The following is a 14831-nucleotide window of genomic DNA, read 5'->3' as shown; positions in this document are numbered from 1 at the left end:
TGTTGTTTATGATGAATGAGGAGACATATCCCCCTCTTGTTTGTTCCCGGGTTCACAACAAAAATTAAGTTCACAATTGAACTTTTCTCACGAACTATATATTTCAATGAGACAATTTATCAATTATGTATTTAAATTCTTATATATAATTGCATTATATTATCGAGTATTCTTTTTGATATGTTTACAAGACCGATTCTTTGAAAAACTAAGCACTTTTTTATTCATATTTTAAAAGTTCAAAACTAGTGATTTGAGACAATAAATTCGTCACGGGCAATATATGCATATAAAATAAAAGAACGTAACGTGTGTATATATATATACACTCGTATATTAAACAACTGCGAAATTTTTGTGGTAACTTGTTTTTTTTTTTTTTTTGTAAGGGTGTCCGGGCCAAAGCCCGACTAATCCTCGATAAATTTGGAGGCTAAACATGGTCCCACTTAAATGTCGCCAACACTCCCTTTCCAGGGCTCGAACTCAGGTTCATGACTATGTCATGCCCAAGCCTTTACCACTAGGCTGGAAGGTCTTTGATAAAATTATTATAATTTTAAGTTGATTTAAAAGTTATTTATTTTTATAAATAATGATTAATAAATAGTAGAAATTTAATTATAATTTTTAAAACACATAGAGATATTGCATTCAATATCTTTTTTTCTTTTTTGAAAACAAATTCAAATAAAAATTATGGTAAAGTACATATTTGGTCCTTATGGTTTGTAAAATCTATGAAAGTGGTCCCTCAAACACAAAAAGAGCAACAATAGTCATCATGGTATGCATTTTGTTTTAAAGCTAGCCCCTAACACTAACACTGTTAGTTGTAATGTTGTTCGTCAAGGGACATTTTTGGCCATTTTGTTTTTCTAAATGTACAAGTTTATATAGCTTAGGTACAAGTGTGATCAACATTAAAAAAAAACCTTTTTCTGTTTTCTTATATTTTTCTCCTCCTCTTCCCCATGATTTCTCCGACCACACCCTCCCACTTCTCCTTTTTCCCGGTCACCCTCCCCTTTACCGTGGCCTCCACCTACCGCTTGCAAAAAAGGAAAAAAAGAAAACAGTCCATTATGTAAACCAATCATCATCGAGAACCCTTCCATCTTGAAGTGAGATCAACCGAATCGATAAGTTACAAAAGAAAACCATCAGAAATGGGAACGACAATAGATGGAGTAACAATGATGTAAGAGATGGAATCAACGCTAAAGGGAGGGAGGAACAGCAATTGAAGCGTAGTATTTGCTACAAATTCTTCAATGGGACACAGATATGTCAGAATTAAGCAGAGGGAGAAGAGAGAAAAGGATAAAAGAACCCAAATGGCCAGAGAAGAAGGAGGGGACAAGGGGTGACCTGAGATGGTTATGGGGTTCATCCATGAATATATCGTTAATGTTTTATATCTTAAATTGTTTAATTAAAAAGCTTCAATTATTATTTTAACATTAGTCTATAACATATTTAATATTTTAATTATTTATAAGATTAAAATTAGAAAAAAGACGGTCCGTTTTAAAAAATGATGGTTTCTTTTTGTTGTTTAAAATTTTGATTATCCAGTTTTTAGTTTTAATAAATCTTAAAGAAAAATGGGTAACATGTGCCATCATGTCCCACTACATTAATATTAATATTAATATTAACGAAAAAAACATGTGTTACCTCATTTTATAAATATCAAAAAATAAAGAAACATAATCTATTATCAGTTACGTGCTAAATTTATTTCACACTCTTTTAAGAAGTATATACATACACATACACATACATATACACACACACATATATATATATATATATATATATATATAAAAGGTCGGGCTTACGTGAGATCAACCTATTTTCATGAGACTTGTAAAAACTTAAATTAATTGATAATCAAGATTGAATATTATATGTTGCCATCATTATTATTTATAAATAAAAACTTAAATTGTGATTTTAAGAAGAGTTTGAGAGGGAATTGAAAATGAATTCTATCTATCCGATAAGTTTTTTATATGTTTATGTATCTTATATAACTCGACCTAAACTAAATAAAGTCGTTATATGTATAATCTCACTTGAATTTACGGTTTGAAGGATAAAATATATGCAAACATGTCAAATGATAAAGTGATTGTTTTCGTGATAACTCTGACTTATACAAAAATGTGAGCAAAAAAAGTGTTTGTACTATATATCAGGATAATTAAATATACAAAAGGTTGAGAATTGTGAGAGTAGATAATCATGTGTTATTTCATAAGTTGTTTCATATTGTGATAATACAATGTTGTTTCATAATGTAAAACAAATAATCTTATGTATTTGTTTCACAATGTGAAACATTTTTACGTGTCTGTGAAACATAATACACATTAAAAGGTATGACGTTGTGAAACATATATTTGTTAATCAATACCTTAAATTTAGTCATAGATGGAAAAAAGTTATATGAAACGATACCTTAAAGTAAAAGTTAACGGTTCTCACAATATACGTGGTTATCTCTCTCTCTCACACACACACACACACACATATATATATATAAGTATATACTGAGTTCCAACAAGAATTGAATATTATTTTTTTCTGAGAACCATAGGAACCCTGATATGGCTGTTGATCTTAAGGGCATACACGTTGATATGTGGACGCGTTTCGCGCTACCCTTTCTGAAATAGAGGTTGATCAGTGATGGACTTCCTGCATCTAAACAAGGCGCATAGATTTTGTTGACGTATGCTAACATTTTTTTGGGTAATGTATGGTAATATATGTTAATATACATTAATACTCAATGTTTTTCATGTTAAAGTTCGTTAACACATGCTAATATTCAGTATTTTTAACGTTAAGGTGTGCTAATGTTCATTTTTTTTTTCCATCTTTAGTTTTATTAAGACGTGTTAAAGTTTTCAAGTTAAGACACAATAAGATTGTGTTAAACTTAATTCATGTACAGATTTGTTAAGGCCATCATGTTAAGGTATTTCAAGGGTATTAAATAATGTAAAGTTCACGCTAACCTTACAGTTTATCTTTTAAGTTCCATTTAATGAAGGTTATGCCACCACGTTTTTGTGCGTTGGATTATGAGGCAAGATTCATCCGAGGGCTATGAAAGTGTTCCTATGGTTCTTAAAAAAAATCACACAATCGATTCTCTATGTTTATGTATGGATATATATATATATATATATATTTGTACTTATGTATCTATATATGATGGTTCATGTGGAAACTCTTACAAAATGTCTAAATTTACACCATACGTCCCTTTAGTTTTTATAATTGGCGTGTTAGTCTTTTTTATATTTAGCAGCGTGCTGTGTTTTCATCAAAAACTATCGGGCATAAAACAAAGTTCACGATAATCAATAAAAGTTTAAAAATTGACATTGAAAATGCATCAACCGAAGGTTGGAGCTGGAATATAAGTAAGGGGGTCCAGAGGGTCGTTTGTAAAATAACAACCATAAATTTTCTCGTTGTTTTTATTAATCAATTAAAACATTTTCGGACCCAAAAATATTTGAGGCAATGGTGTAATCGTTTTGTGAACAAATTCCTAGCATATTTTATCTCGAATATTGGGTGAAAATGGGACCACAACTTGGGCAACACAAATGGTATGTCTTATTAAGACATACAACTAGCGTTTGCAACCTTAGTGGTGTTCAACCCCTTTCAAACTGCAAACATTAAGAGGGGCTGTTTAAATGCCTTCAACTGGATCAATCCAACTTATAAACACCCCTATTGACTATGTCACCAAGAACGTTTTTTTACTGAAAAATATGTTCAAATTTATAGTACTTTTTGTGGTTTATGGAAAAGATCATGCTCCTTAATGTATTAATCTGATCTCGAAGGAGGGATTTCAAGTGGTTATCATTAAGAATATGCCATTATTTTTCACAAATGTAAGTTTGTGTTTGTATATACCTTGATTGCGTTTTTGTATACGTGAAAACTCCCATTTGAAGTATCTTGTAAGTATAGTCGATCAAACGACAAACATCCATAAATACTAGTATTGATATACATCATAAGTACGCGTTTTACCATCTATCATCTTTCTAGAGTTGTGTAGTGTGTTTATGATTCAGACGTATGTTGTTTCATTTGACTATCACTTCAACATCCATCTTCTCATAGACGAAAACGGGAAAACGACAGGGATTGAAACCGATGAGAAGACGACCAGTTGGGTGGTATGGTGGAATACTGGAATTGGGGCAAGATAGTAACTTGGTAAGATGTCTTGTTAATCAATTACTAAGGGGCTGTTTACCAAAAACTTATCCGAGTAAGTGCTTACCAAGTAACATTACCTCACCGTATGAATATGGTAAAAATCAAGAATCTTACCTGGTAAGAATGAGACAAAGACCAAGAATCTTACCCTGTAAGTGAAGGAGACGACTCTTACCACGGTAAGCGTTTACCGGGTAAATTGTTGCATACGATATCATTTTGATGGACTAAAATCTTACCTAATAAGTAAATAATAGTATTAAATTTTATCGGTAAGTACTTACCGGATAAGTATTCGATAAACGACCCCTATATATGATTAGATTGCAATCTTGTAAAAAGAGGACGGTAATTTTAAAATTAACCGTGAAAGGAATATGCTTTGACAAATTTGAAGAGAATTTAGCAGCCGTTGGATTTGGTAGATGACTTAGATGGGAAGTGATAGGGCCACATGGCATAATGTAATTTACAGATTGCAACTAACATTAATCACCGACGCTCCACCAGATTCGTTTCCGTCAATCTTCAATCACCCTCTCTACTCTTTTATTACTGTATTTTCTACTGTGTATATATCTTGATACATTCATCCTCTCGAAGTGACCTGGAAAAGATTTGAGAGGCGCTGGCACACAAACCCTTTTGCATTTCAAACAAAAAGACTGAAAATTTTCTTCAATCGTCTTCCGAAGATCCATCTCTACTCTCTAGGGTTCTTTACAAAACCCCCTTTTCTGCTCATGGACTTTTGATCTTTCTCTGCTACTCTAGGTCAGCATTTTCGGGCTTTTTCACTACTTCATTTCTTAAATGTGCGATTTGTAATACTGGGTTTTTTTTTGGTCTAATTTGTGCGGTTTATGTGTAATTTGATGTGGGGAATCTTTGGATTTGGTTTGAATCTTACAGATACAACAGTGGATCTGTTCATAGGGTTGAAGATCTAGTTGTAGGTAGATGTATTTTGGTTTATTTTTGCATGAAAACATGTGTTTTCTGTGTGATTCTTTCACTGTGTTAGTTCAGATTCAGTTTTTGAAGTGATTGGTTGATGCCCTAAGTTTCAATCTTTAGTTAGATTGCTTGAAATTTGGGGGGAAATAAAGAAATGTAAACTAGGTTTTGTTGATTCAGTTTCATTCCTTGTTTCTTTGATTGAATCTAAATAGTGTTGCTATGTATTCCATTGGATCAAGCTGAAAAGGGCATATGCCTATATACTGTTTGTATATATTCTCCACATTATAATTAGACACAAAGAAGGGGCATTGCCTACTCACATTGCTTTGCAGAGTAATATGTTCTGTTTATGCTCTATTTTTCAAATGGTGAACCTAAATGAGTCGAATGTTTAGAGCCATTTAATATGCAGCCAGTCATAGCCTCTTGGAGGTTCTTAATCGTAGAGTTATAGGGATAAATTATTTATAGTTTTGATTCGAATTAGGATGATGTGTGTAATTAATGTGTTTTAGAGTATAATGCAACTATAATTCTTTTGAAGAATCATCTTGTTGTCCATCTTTTAGGTGAAACTAAAACTTTGAATATTGTAGATATGGTGGACGTTGACGATTCCATGGTTGTTTCTGGCAATGGGTCTACTCATGATGTAGATCATCAACAGTTTTCTAACTATGAAGAGGAAGATGACTCTGTGGAAATCATAGCCCGGATTCCCAATTATAATTCTGAAAGTAAAGAAGGAAATGGGAGTTCTATCGAGTCCTTTGCTGAAGAAGTTGAAGAAAGCAACAATCTTGATGCTTTTAAGGTACTAAAAAGGGTTTATATCCAAAAAGACCAATGGCATTATGTCATTTGCCGATATAACTGTGTTATAACTCATGTCAATTTGAGTATTTGACAATTATATCTATCTTTAATCTCTTGTTGATGATTTTGGTAAATGATCTTGCCAAAAATTTGATGTGTTAGACAAAGCACATGCTTTCTAGGCATGAAAGATGAGCAATTTGGCATTGGAATCTTTTTGAGTCAAATTTGGAACAAATTTTTATCAAATTTGTTGGCTGTCATCGTTTCTCAAATTGGGGAGTGATAGTATGCGTGTCTTTTTGGTACTCAACCATGCTAAAAATCGATCGTTTTTTCTTGATTCACTACACTCTTGTTTATTTCTTATTGTTAAAGAGTAAACGTCGCTTTACTATCAGGAACTTGAAGTGAAAGATACCGATTTATCAGCTCAACCCAAATGTCAAGACGCTACAGGCAACAGTTTAGGCGTTAAAAAAGATACGAAACACAAAATAGACGGTAATGATGCAAAGAAAGCTTCTTCGGTTAGAAGTGGATCAGTTGCTTCAGATGTACACCTGAAACAATCAGTTCCTAGTGAGAAGAAGAGCAGCAACTCGAAACCTGCAATTGTTCAAGTTAAGGCTCCTCTTTCTAAGGTACATTTGTTCTACTACATACCTTTGTTCGATGTTTTAGAGATCGTCCTTTATGCGCCAGTATAGTAAAGAGTTTTATTACCCTTGTGCATTTGGTCAAAGTTTTTCAGAAAGTCGATTTGTTTACCTCAGGAACCTGGAAAGTCGGATTCTTTAATGTCTACTGCAAACGTGGTGCAATCTGAAGGTGTCAAGTATGTTCAATTTACTCTTAAACCATTCTACCAAGCTCTTTTGTCTGTTTGAGCCTTGTATTGTTGAAATGTTGGCTTTCTTGTTTATAGTTTTTGAGTTTTAGTTAATTCTTAGTGGCGATACCTCTATTAGAGGGTAAGTTAAGAGAGAATACTAAAAAACAGAGAACAATTAACCCATCTTAAACCATTCATCTATTTTAATCCAATGGTTGTGAATTGCATTTTGCCAAAACTAAATCCACGACTATAGGGGGGGGGGGGGTATGTTCGAATATGAGCCATCTATTTTCTGATCCAACGGTTGATTTCCTTGTTTGGGTTCTCTCCCCAACGGTTGAACCTTCCTTTAGCTCTATATGATCATCAGTTTGACTTTTTGTCCATGTAGTGGATTATCGAGGTTTGTTAAGATATTTTCTTAATACAGGGAGAAGAATAAAGCGAAGTCGGTGAAAGCAGTTCATGGAAGTACGACTGATGGAAGAACACATTCTTCTGAGTATCCTTTTCATCTTAGCTCCTATTGCATTCATTTCAGTATCACATTCCCTTTAGTTTACTCTCACATTTCCAGTACCTTTGAGGTCAAATATGTAACTTTTCATGTCTGAAGTTGAAATTAGTTTGTTTGATATTCGAAGTCGAAGTAAGTCAACAAGCAGAGGGCAGAGAGAGAGCATTGTGTAAATAGCATGATGTTCAGTTTGTCCTTAATTACTTGAACAGAAGCTCGACAACAGGAGACGAGAAGTCGCAAAGACTGGGCACACTGCCAGCCTATGGTTTTAGTTTTAGGTGTAATGAAAGGGCCGAAAAACGGAAAGAGGTTGGTGGTTTGGCTTCCTCTTTCCTTTTCATAAATATTGACTTGCGACTTTTTGGGTCATTTTAGCATAACTCGCCCCAAGAAAACTTGAAATATACTTTGTTTTTTGGCAGTTCTATTCTAAGCTCGAAGAGAAGATCCATGCAAAAGAAGAGGAAAAGAATACATTGCAAGCAAAAACCAAGGTATAGCTATTTCCGGTTAACGTATTCATAGAAACAACACAAACAACTGCTCTACTCATTGGGTAGATGGTAGGTCTGTTAGACCCCACCTTCTCGTTTGGTTTGTTTAAGGTTATGGACCTCACTGCGGTTTATGATAGGAAAGTGTATACGTTACTTGGTTGGCTTTTGTAATAGGAACATCAAGAAGCTGAGATTAGAATGTTACGAAAGAGCCTTATGTTCAAAGCAACGCCTATGCCGAGTTTTTATCACGAAACTCCTCCTAAGATGGAGTTAAAGAAGGTATATATGTATATATTTGTTAATATATATTATTGTTAAATCGGAGGATGACCTATATTACATTTGTCTCTTTTGTTCAAGTAACATAAACGGTTGATATTGGTGTAGATACCGACAACACGAGCTAAATCTCCGAAGCTTGGACGGAAAAAGGATTCAGCTGCAGCAGAGATGGAAGCAGCAAATGGTGGTAATACTTTTCGACCTGCTCGGTTAAGCTTGGATGCGAGGAAGTCTTTAAACAACAAAACGGTAGCTAAAGTTGTTTCTGCTGTTCCTACGAAGAAACCGACAAGGAAATCTCTTCCTAGGCTACCATCTGAAAAGACCAAATTGCCCTCGGACTCTAAAGATAGCCGTGAAATAACAATATCGTCCAAGAAAACGAATGAGGTAGAAAGTGAAGCAAAACAAGATTCATCGCAGGAGCAGGAGGTAGGTGAGGAAAAAATGGAGAAGTGAAATAACGAGATTGATGTAATTGATTGAGCTGTAGGTTCCATTTTCGCCCTCAGAAGTATATAAACGAAGGCATGGATTGAAAACTGGAGGTGGAACACTTTCTTCTTCTTCTTCTTCTGTTAAAGGGTTTGTTTAATTCTTGTGGTGCCATTATTGTTCATAGTCAGCTGCCTGCGAAATCTGGTAAGTGTTTTTGTGGTTCTTTTCTGAGAATAGTGGTGTGACCATTTTGCCCTTATTCGAGCATTGGATGCTTGTTGAACACTTGAGATTCATGAACTGTAATCGAATGTGTTTTAGTTTACTACTACTAATTATCAAGAAACTGGTGGGTGGGTGAAAAGTCTGTCTGTCTGTTTCAGATCTTAATTTCACAAACACCCTTGAAATTAGATTGCTAATTTCTGTCTTCATTTCATTTGTATGCCATTTTGAATCTTTGAGCTGCATTCATCGCTCTTGTTCAAGTTCCGGTAGGAACACCTATTGATGCACAAAGTCCCCGTTGATTGAAATTGTTGCTTTCCACAATTTGGGGATTGATATGTGTGTGTATATACAGGCTATTTACTTGAAGCTTAATGAGCTTAATGGCCTGGACAGCTTATTTGCTGCTGTACATGAGGGTTTATTTACCGCTTAATCATGAAGCTGTTAAGCCAAAATGGCTATATGGAAATGTCCAGAAATAATCCAACCATTTATCCAGACATACAACTTAATCTGTAGAGGATTGGGTAGAAAAGAAAAGGTAAACAACAATTGATATGGATCATTTTGAATCTCTGTGCAACATTTACGCCACTGCTTAGTTCTTAGTACAACTATTGCTGCATAAAGTACAACAATTGATGCATTGAATACATGAGGATTATTGATATGGATCATTTTGAATCTCTGTGCAACATTTACGCCACTGCTTAGTTCTTAGTACTACTATTGCTGCATAAAGTACAACACTTGATGCATTGAATACATGAGGATTACAATCTTTCTCTCAGCATCCCAAACGACCCGAGCCAAGCATATGAAATAATGAAACCAACTGCAGATTAAAAGCTTGGGCCTTGGTCCTGTTTGTTAGCAGCTTAATTTGCTTAATGGGACTCGTTCGGTCAGCTATACATAATTGTTTGGTAATGACTTAATGATATTGAAAATGGCTTATTCAATAAGCTTCTAGAGAGAGTTTTATACCAAAAGCTAAATTTGCCCCTCCCAATTAAAAAATACGCACCTTCTATCTATGAAAAACCCTCTCAAATAAAAACATTTTCAATCTATACAAACAGATTAATCCACACAAACAACACTAACATCGAATACTGAAAAACCAAAAATTATATGAATATTTTTATGGATTTCATGTTTAGATATTTATATGGTAAAAACAAACATTGATATATATATATATATATATATATATATATATATATATATATATATATATATTACCACACAATTGATGCTTAAATGGTATGAAACAAACTACAAATTTATTGATTATAACAGAAACCATACAATACAATAGAACTGAGACGCATATATATATATATATATATATATATATTGATTCCCATTACCCGTTACATACCAACAGGTTAAAAACAAGTGAAGCCTTGAAAAAAAATGAAAAACAACCCTCCATAGGGAGAGTTGTAATGGCAGACTAAATTTGCTGCCATGCCCAAAGCCCACCAAAAACAACCCATTACTCAAACTGAAATATAGTAAGAAACTCGAATTGAAGTCTACCCATAACATGAAAACGGACCATACGAGCAAAACGACATACTTACCTGTTAACGGAGCTTCGTGAGAAGCTAAAACACAACTAGGGTCGTTGCGAAAGGCGTCTCCAAGAACCGCAAGAAAGCTTCAAGGAAATAGGGCTGTAAAAAAATAGGACCTGTTTAAGAGGCCAAAAAACTCTTGCAGCAGTTGCTACTGGTTTAACAGTTCAACTGCAAAAAAAAGAGGATCAGCCAAATCCCTTGAGAACCAACTGCTGAATGCAGACAGACCGTCGCTCGACCTATAAAAAGTGATACAGGTTTCGGAGTTTAGGAAAGGATATCGCAGTGCCAGAGGCGGTTCACTAAATGACTAACTGCAGGATTGCTGATTCCATCACAATTCTGGAGATTTAAACCACCAACCCCTAGTTTCGCAAAGTAAGGCAAGCTCTTGTCTGATACTAGACGGCATCTTGAGATCGAAAGAATCTGCAGATTCAGTTGTATCGCACATGCCAAGGCTGCAATGCCTGAGTCGGTGATTGTGCATCCAGAAACATCAAGTTCACTGAGCTTTAAGCAGTTGAATGCAATGGCCACCAAGCTTGCATCGGTCACGGATCTGCAACCATCAAGATTTAGAATCTCGAGTGTTTCGCCATGCACCTTAGTTATTTCGGATACCATGTTATCGGTCAGATTCATGGACCCACTAAGGTTGACTTTAACTAGACCAGCCTCACAGCACCGGATGAGAGGGGTGAAGCCCTCGTTGGTAATTCCATGAAGCCCGGTGAATTCCACGTGTTGAAGTTGAGGGCAAAGATTACCTAACAATACCAAGCTGTTATTTCCGAATCCGGGACAGTTACGAACGGATAAAGATCGGAAGGCGTTGCAACGAGAGAAAGGAATTTGCGGAGCCAAATCCTTAATCCCGAAACAGTTTTCTAAAGTAAGACTTTTCATGTTGCTACTGCAGTTTACGAGCAGACTAAAAACACCACATTCTGTGACCCTGTTGCATTCTTCTAGCAGCACATTCTCGATTGAAAGTGCCGATTTAGCAAAAGACGTTACTCCATTGTCAGATAAGAGCGAACATTTCCTAAGGCAAAATTGCTTCAGATTCGGGCAACCTTTGCCCACTGCTTCAAGCCCCAGATCAGTGACTCCGGAGCAGGAGGTAATTATTAAGGATCTCAACTTCTGCAAACCTTGACCATTGCCCATAACCCAGAAGCCCTTCTCGGTTACCTTAGGAAGACCAGCAAGAACTAAGGCTGTAAGTGCAATCCCGTAGTGTCCGATAACAGCAAGCGATAAATCACTGAGACTTAAAGCCTGTAGATTTACTTTCTTCAAGGAATAACTTGCTGATGACAACAAACTTGCAATTCCTCGATCTCCAACTAGAAAGCAGTTCTTTATCGAAATAGACTTCAAGTTATGGCAGCTTCGACTGATCGCTTCAAGGCCTTCGTTGCCGATGTTTGAGCAAGATTCTATCGATAGTTCCGTGAGGTTAGGGCAGTTGTTTGCAATAGCCATCAAAGACTTGTTGGAAATTGCTGGTATTTGACAAAGATCAAGCTTTTCCAACCGATGACACCCACTAGCGATTTCAACAAGGCCTTCATCTGAAATGGATGATAGATTCCACAAGGAAAGATCCGTAAGAGAAGGGCAACCACGAGCGACCGCCGTGAGTCCAAAGTTGGTCACCCCACGAACAACATTGTTTCCATGGATGGAAAGTTTTCCGAGCCCTCCATGACCAGCGGATCCAACAGCAATCGCTGCAAGTCTGACATCTGTAACCTTTTTCCCTTCTAGGCACCTCGAGAGGTGCCCATCGCTGGGGATTGATTCTTTCTCTGAATCCTTGCTAATCTCATCCCTATGGATGGTGCTTAAAAGCATAAGCCAGTGCTTCGAGACAGAAGCACATGAGCTCCTTTCTTTGTTTCCACCGAGGCGTCTAAAAATCTCAAACAGGCATTCATCAGGAAGCACTTCAATGGTGGTTTTCTGTTTCTTACAAACTTCCCCACTGAATACAAATGGAGCACTGATTCTAGATCTCTTGCAAGGTAAGGAATACACCTCAACATGATGTCCAAGAGAAGAGAAAATACCCAAATCCATTGGATTTGTGTACATTGACTTCCGATGAGAAAAATCACCCTCCCCTGAAAACCAATTATACAAAAGAAGTTCACAATCTTTTCCATTTTACAATTATTAAAAAGACACAATTCAAAGTCTTTCAAGAATGAAGCCAATCTAATCAATGGACTTTAGCCCTAATGGTACTAACCAAGTTTCTTGAACAGTAGCCATGGTTCAAAACTTATTATTAACACAGCCGTTTATTAGCATGTGAAGTATGGGTTCTTGAACAGATCCCCCAGAATCTTGGGGACCAATTTTACTTGTGTTAGGAGCCTGATTTATATAGACCTGTGAACCCACCTCATGAAGACCTATCTAATTTCTTTCAGAATCAAAAGCGACTATTTAATTTCAGAATTTGCTGATCAAAAACAAAAATGACTTCGATGTTCTTCTCACTTTGTCATTTTAAACATTCTTGTTGTTTTAATTTCTAAGATTTAATGTCATGAACTTTTATATTTTATTTTGTTTATGACTCGTTTCAGATGATCTATAGTTTTAGAATGGGTGTAACGTGTATTGGGGCCTCCAAAAAGATCGGGAAGACCCTGATTATTAATAACGTGTGTGTGTCTCTCTTACTCTTCAAAACAAAAAAATGAAGCAAGTAATAACTTCAGATCAAAGGCTTGATATAGGCACATATTCTTCAAGCGGAAATTCTACATACATTAGACTTTATTCATTGATCACATATTCATATAGAACCCCAATTCCGTGATGCACGCTTATCCCCATAACCCTTCCATTTAAGCATATAAACATACTAATTATCTTTAGATTATGTGAAGATAAGAGTATAAAACAAACTATATTATTCTGATCAGTTCCTCAAAGAAAAGGTGATTTCAATGATCCATTTTTACAATTACTCAGGGCATCTTCAAACCAAAAACCTTAATTTTCCGGTTAATGAACTCCAACAGCCCAGCAAAAAGAACTGCATTTTGCCGGACTGTTGGAAGAGAGAAACGGCAAATATGCCGGCCTCCTTTTTGTATCCTCGATAACAGAAAATTACCAATTACTCTGGAGTAAGCGCTCATAACAGAAAATTACCATGCTAATCCTCTTTATGATCAAGTGCTGAATGAAATATTTGAAGCATCTAGCTAGTTGCATTTCTAAGGGTTGTTTGATTTTGTATGATTTCTACTTCATATTGTAAATATTTTGGGAATGCTTCCATCACTGTCATATAAGAAATTCAGCATTGTCTTCCTACCAAACTTTTTGGTAAATAGATTGAGCAAATTAGCTAACAAAACAACAGAAAATCAAAATTAAGAAGCGATATGGATCCATACCACTGTAACCGACGAGTTTCTGCATGAGTACACTTGAAGGAAATCCCCAGCAAAACCGAGCCGCAAAAACCCAAGAAACCCTCGATCGAGAGCAAAAAAGAAGAAACCTACCAGCAAAAACAAGACGATGAATAGATGTGTAAGCGATGAATGCATCAGAATTGTTGATAGATCATGGGAAAACCCTAATGATTTTAGGGCAAAAAGGAGAGAAAATTGGGGATGGTTGAAGCACGCATATGTTATTGTTGGAGGGGGGCCAGTTGGGTTTATATATAAATGAAGAACAGAAAGAGAAATTATATGTGCAATGAATCAAGTCCCAAAAACAATATTTTTCCTTTCTCCTATGTTATTTATTTGTGCAAGTGACGATATTTGCATGATTTCAATTATTTGAGAAACAACTTATTTCAACTGGTCCCATATAGAATTTGTCTTTAAAAGATTTCTAACAAATTCTTTAAAATCAAGATTTTAGGCATTTAGTATAATTTGAATAAATATGAGTTATGGTTTCACTTACAGTCTATCGATGAAAAAAGTTGTATGACAATTTAAAATTCAACATATTTAAACGACTCCACAAATATATTCGGTTTACACCAAGAACAAATAATCAAGAGATCGAGAGCGAAACTGATAGTTCTAGAGCAATTGAATGAGAGAACTTTTAATAACTCATGGTGAATATCAGTTTGAATCTCACCTTGGGGGATGRRGAGAWGACATAGAGGTATGAGAGGGTGAAGACATGAGTGAAATGTGTCAAAAGTATCTTGAAAATATGAAAAGAAAAAGTAATAATGAGATTTTGATAACTTGTATCACATGTTATTTTAATTGTAGATTAAGATATTTTAAGACTGAATGCATAAATTAATAGTACTTAATGCATTATAAGTTATTTTTAAGACTTTATGCATTAAAAATTGTTTTAAAGACTTTTAATAAATCTGATTTATAAGGTAA

General features: G+C 35.3%; 2 protein-coding genes across 2 annotated transcripts; one reads left to right on the top strand and one right to left on the bottom strand.

Moving 5' to 3' along the window:
• The first annotated feature begins 4842 nt into the window (after window positions 1-4842).
• Window positions 4843-8945, top strand: LOC112521460 (protein WVD2-like 5). Its single transcript, XM_025130336.1, has 9 exons — window positions 4843-5034; window positions 5820-6037; window positions 6441-6683; window positions 6816-6877; window positions 7308-7379; window positions 7607-7706; window positions 7820-7891; window positions 8069-8176; window positions 8285-8945. The coding sequence occupies exons 2-9, from the start codon at window positions 5822-5824 to the stop codon at window positions 8636-8638; spliced, it is 1227 nt and encodes a 408-aa protein (XP_024986104.1). The 5' UTR covers window positions 4843-5034; window positions 5820-5821; the 3' UTR covers window positions 8639-8945.
• Window positions 8946-10217: 1272 nt separating this feature from the next.
• LOC112521502 (EIN3-binding F-box protein 1-like) lies at window positions 10218-14080 on the bottom strand. The gene is made up of 3 exons (XM_025130401.1): window positions 14044-14080; window positions 13860-13966; window positions 10218-12566 (listed from the first exon to the last, which is right to left on the bottom strand). The coding sequence occupies exons 2-3, from the start codon at window positions 13882-13884 to the stop codon at window positions 10702-10704; spliced, it is 1890 nt and encodes a 629-aa protein (XP_024986169.1). The 5' UTR covers window positions 13885-13966; window positions 14044-14080; the 3' UTR covers window positions 10218-10701.
• Window positions 14081-14831: the final 751 nt, after the last annotated feature.

Source organism: Cynara cardunculus (genome assembly GCF_001531365.2).
Source record: "Cynara cardunculus var. scolymus isolate 2C chromosome LG 11, CcrdV1, whole genome shotgun sequence".
In the NCBI taxonomy this organism is placed as follows: Eukaryota; Viridiplantae; Streptophyta; class Magnoliopsida; order Asterales; family Asteraceae; genus Cynara; species Cynara cardunculus.
This window is presented reverse-complemented; position numbering and strand designations above follow the sequence as displayed.

Excerpts from the sequence above, each read along its gene's own strand:
- LOC112521460 (XM_025130336.1), top strand. The coding sequence starts at position 5,822 with ATGGTGGACGTTGACGATTCCATGGTTGTTTCTGGCAATGGGTCTACT. Across the intron at positions 7,380-7,606 it reads GGAAGAACACATTCTTCTGA|AAGCTCGACAACAGGAGACG; the intron begins GTATCCTTTTCA and ends TTACTTGAACAG. Across the intron at positions 7,707-7,819 it reads GGGCCGAAAAACGGAAAGAG|TTCTATTCTAAGCTCGAAGA; the intron begins GTTGGTGGTTTG and ends GTTTTTTGGCAG.
- LOC112521502 (XM_025130401.1), bottom strand. The coding sequence starts at position 13,884 with ATGCAGAAACTCGTCGGTTACAGTG. Across the intron at positions 12,567-13,859 it reads GAAACTCGTCGGTTACAGTG|GGGAGGGTGATTTTTCTCAT; the intron begins GTATGGATCCAT and ends ATTGGTTTTCAG.